This window comes from Austrofundulus limnaeus, unplaced genomic scaffold (assembly GCF_001266775.1).
Source record: "Austrofundulus limnaeus strain Quisiro unplaced genomic scaffold, Austrofundulus_limnaeus-1.0 Scaffold156, whole genome shotgun sequence".
Classification (NCBI taxonomy): Eukaryota; Metazoa; Chordata; class Actinopteri; order Cyprinodontiformes; family Rivulidae; genus Austrofundulus; species Austrofundulus limnaeus.
Window position 1 is genome coordinate 331,559 of NW_013952558.1, and position 3,582 is coordinate 335,140.

General features: G+C 44.4%; 1 protein-coding gene across 3 annotated transcripts in view; it reads right to left on the minus strand.

Moving 5' to 3' along the window:
* Nucleotides 1-2,330, minus strand: part of slc10a4 (solute carrier family 10 member 4) — a 4,699-nt gene extending 2,369 nt beyond the window's left edge. The window contains exons 1-2 of one of the 3 annotated variants that reach the window (XM_014016830.1): nt 1,270-2,330; nt 911-1,121 (exon numbers count right to left, since the gene is read on the minus strand). In XM_014016830.1, coding sequence (XP_013872284.1) covers nt 911-1,121; nt 1,270-1,736 — 678 coding nt within the window. In that variant the 5' untranslated portion in view covers nt 1,737-2,330. Of the gene's footprint in view, nt 1-910; nt 1,122-1,217 lie in introns of all 3 variants that reach the window. The other 2 variants (XM_014016829.1, XM_014016831.1) reach the window with 2 other exon arrangements.
* Between the last annotated feature and the right edge of the window lie 1,252 nt (nt 2,331-3,582).

Genomic DNA, 3,582 nt, shown 5'->3' on the forward strand with positions numbered 1-3,582 from the left:
TGTGTGTGTGTGTGTGTGTGTGTGTGTGTGTGTGTGTGTGTGTGTGTGTGTGGCCTTGCTTCGGAAGCTGATTGGTGGGTTGGGGGTTGGGTTTAGGACCAAGGTGTGAATTGAGTTTAGGTTAGTTTTAGGGTCAGGTAGGTACCTGTGAGGTTAGCCTTAGGGTTTGTGGTCAGGGTTAGGATGTAGGAGTGTAATGGAAGTCAATAGAATGTGACCAATTAGATAGCTGCGCAAACTTGTTTGTGTGTGTGTGCGTGCGCACGCGTGTCCGTGCATGCATGTGTGTGTGTGTGAAAAGTATGGCAAATTTTTATTTGATTTTGTGAGATCCTGTGCTCCATGTTAGCTCTCAGTGTGACTGTAAAAAATGAAATGTTGGATTTACTTAACCATGTTATGTTACCTGGTTTCACTTAACTGAGTTGAGTAAATTCAAGGCAATATACCAGTTTTTAAACCAAAGAACATGAGTATGTTGCTTCTTTGTGACTCTGTGGCAATAATGAAATGAAGGTTTAGGGAACTCTCAGCAATGAGAAACTCCATCAGGTGGAGTTGGCCCTGATAAAAGGATTTTCGTATAAAGTTTCCATTTATTGCATTTCCCTACATTTTATTTCAGTAATTTTCTCGTCTGAACTTTGAGGATTAAATCCTTTAATAAAAAAATGACATGGTGCCTTTGATGCTGCCCAGCCCTCACGTGAGGCTGTTAATGGAAGGGAGGAGCTCTTCAAAGCCTCTGATGTCACTCTTTGGTCAGCGTCACTCTAACTACTAAAGACAACAGCAGAAAAATACGCAGTGCGTCTTTGCGCAAAGTTTGTGTCCTGTCTGCCCCAAATGCAGCTGAGTCCAAGTGATTCGTTTCATGCAGAATCATTTATCTGGAATGCTCAGGAATTACCTTTAAAACCACGTCGGCCACGCGCGTGTAACGGTACCTCAGCATCACTCCTAAACCAATGGGGATGAGGGTGCTGCACAGGGTCAGGATGATGGCCCCGAACGGCAGCAGGTCGACCACAGGCGTGTTGATCCAGGCCCGGCTGTAGATCCACAGGCAGAGCGGCATCAGAACCAGCGCCAGCAGAGTGGAGGAAATGGTCATGATGATGCTGAGGAGACAAAATAAACAAATAAATGAAACATGGATTTACGCAAAGCATTTCAAACTTAGTGTTCCGTGCGTAAAGGTTGGAGGAAATGCGCACAAAATTACATCCTAATTCAGTCCCGTCATGTTGGTGCGTGGCATGGACCAACCTCAGGTTCATCTCTCCATGAACCAGCAGGGACATGATGTTGGACAGGTTTCCTCCGGGACAGCAGCCGCAGAGGAGAACGGCCATTGCCGCCACATCATCCAGAGAGAAGGCTAAAGCCAGGAGAAAGGCCACCAGAGGCATGATGACAAACTGACAGAGCAGAGCCAGCAGCACCCCGATGGGTCTGCGGATGTGTTCCCCCAGCTGGCTCACCTCCACCGTGCAGCCCAGCCCCAGCATCGTGAAGCACAAGACCAGTCCCACGAACACGTTGATGCCGTGGCTGAGCGGAGAGTCCCAGAAGGCGGGCATCTGGTGAGGAGCGGCCATAAACTCCAGTCCGGCTGTGGTCCGGAGCGCGCTGCCACCGAGGAACACGACACCGTGGGTCAGCCTTAACCCCCCCATCAGTCCCTGAGCAGGGCTTTGATCGGAGGAGAGGAGAAAGTCCGTCAGGTTCTCCATAGCGCAACAGGAGGACTGTTTCCAGCGCCGCTCTGTGCGCGTTAAAAMGAGTCCCCTAGTGGCGCGCGGGAACTAATGAGAAACTGCGGAGGATCCAAAGTGTGAGGAATGGGACGGTGCCATGGCTCTGACTCATCTGGTGCCACAGGTTGGCTCTGCGCTCAGCAGCACCAGACTTTACGCAGAGCTGCGCTCCACGGCTCAGCCTGACTGTCCAGACATGATGCCTTCAGTCTAATGTTTTATTCTCTAACTAAATGTGACTGTGACGTAATGATGATGACGACGATGATGAAGCAGCCTGCATGAATGAAAGTAATACTGAGGTTTTTATTAATGAAACTGTAAAAAATAAAAACGCCCCCTGCCTTTTTGCGGGGCTGTGTTCTTCCCTCAAAGCTTCATCTTAATTCTTAAAACTCGTGGAAAATGAAGAATTTTTTATTCAGCATTTGCTAAATGAAGCTGAAACAGAAGGAAACTGCTGCAGGTTTGTGAAGTTTCTCTTCATGCTCTGCTTTAAATTAAAACAATCTGAGACTTTAATGTTTAAAGAGCAGCAATAAGGGAGGAGGAAGGAATTCTACATAGATTTAGATCNGATTTCCGAGATAAACTCAGAAATTTCCATGATTAACGGCAAAAATTTCGATATTTTAACTAAATATTTTCTGACATTGTGAAGTCAGAAATTTAAGAATTAGGTTTATTGGCCATTTTGCAGATGAAAAATAAAGGAGTAAATCTTTAAATTTTAAATTTAATTTCAGAAATTTTCAAGAAAAAAATTCTCTTATGTAGAAAAGTTGTAGATTTCCGAGATAAACTCAGAAATTTCCATGATTAACGGCAAAAATTTCGATATTTTAACTAAATATTTTCTGACATTGTGAAGTCAGAAATTTACAAAAAAAACTCTATCAGAAAACAAACTGTAGTTTTAAAGGGTGATTCTGCCAGTTTTCACCACCTCAAGCCTCTTTAAACTGGTTTAACAACTAAAACAGAGACACTTCAAACCTGGACTAGATTATTCTACACTGATTGCAGAATATTTAAAATTAAGTGTGTGATTTGTGAAAGATATTGTGAAGATATCTGTGAAACTTCAGTATAGGACGATTTTAGCACTTGTTACACATTTTATGAACAAATTGATATTTTGGTACTATATGTTTTGTACATCCTGGACTATTCCTGTAATAGTGTGATGGACTTGTGACCTGTCCAGAGTGTATCCCGCCACTCGCACAGTGACTGCTGGTTACCAGTGACCCCTGTGATCCTGAAAGGAAGAAATGGGTATAGAAAATGGATGGCTTCACAAATAACTAATAGCCATGACAGAGTGGCTGGTATACAGAAACATCTGTGCTGAGTATGAACTGGAGACCCCTGGATTAAAGTGGGAATCACCTGCAAGGTGGTGGAAAATGTCCGAGCTAAGATCCTGTGGAACTTCCAGATTCAGACGATGAGAGATGGTGGCCAACCAAGTGTTGTGATCAAGAGGACAGCTGTCATGATTGATGAGACCATCCCCAATGATAGAAACACCAGGAAAACTACAGAAATACCAAGGCTCAGGTAAGAGAACGAGCTGGCAGGTACACATGGTCACTGCAGCTCTCAGGGCAGTGGAGAGGTGGCTCCAACACCTGGAGAAACATCTAACTCAGTCCAGAAAAGCTCAGTCCTATGGACAGCTGAGATACTGAGAACCCTCAAGCTCCCAGGCCTCTGGTAGAGGACCTGAGCTGGAGAAGAAGAGCCACCCACCCACGGGAACAGGGTGGTGAGTGAGAATAAATAAATAAATAAATAAATAAATAAATAAATAAATAAA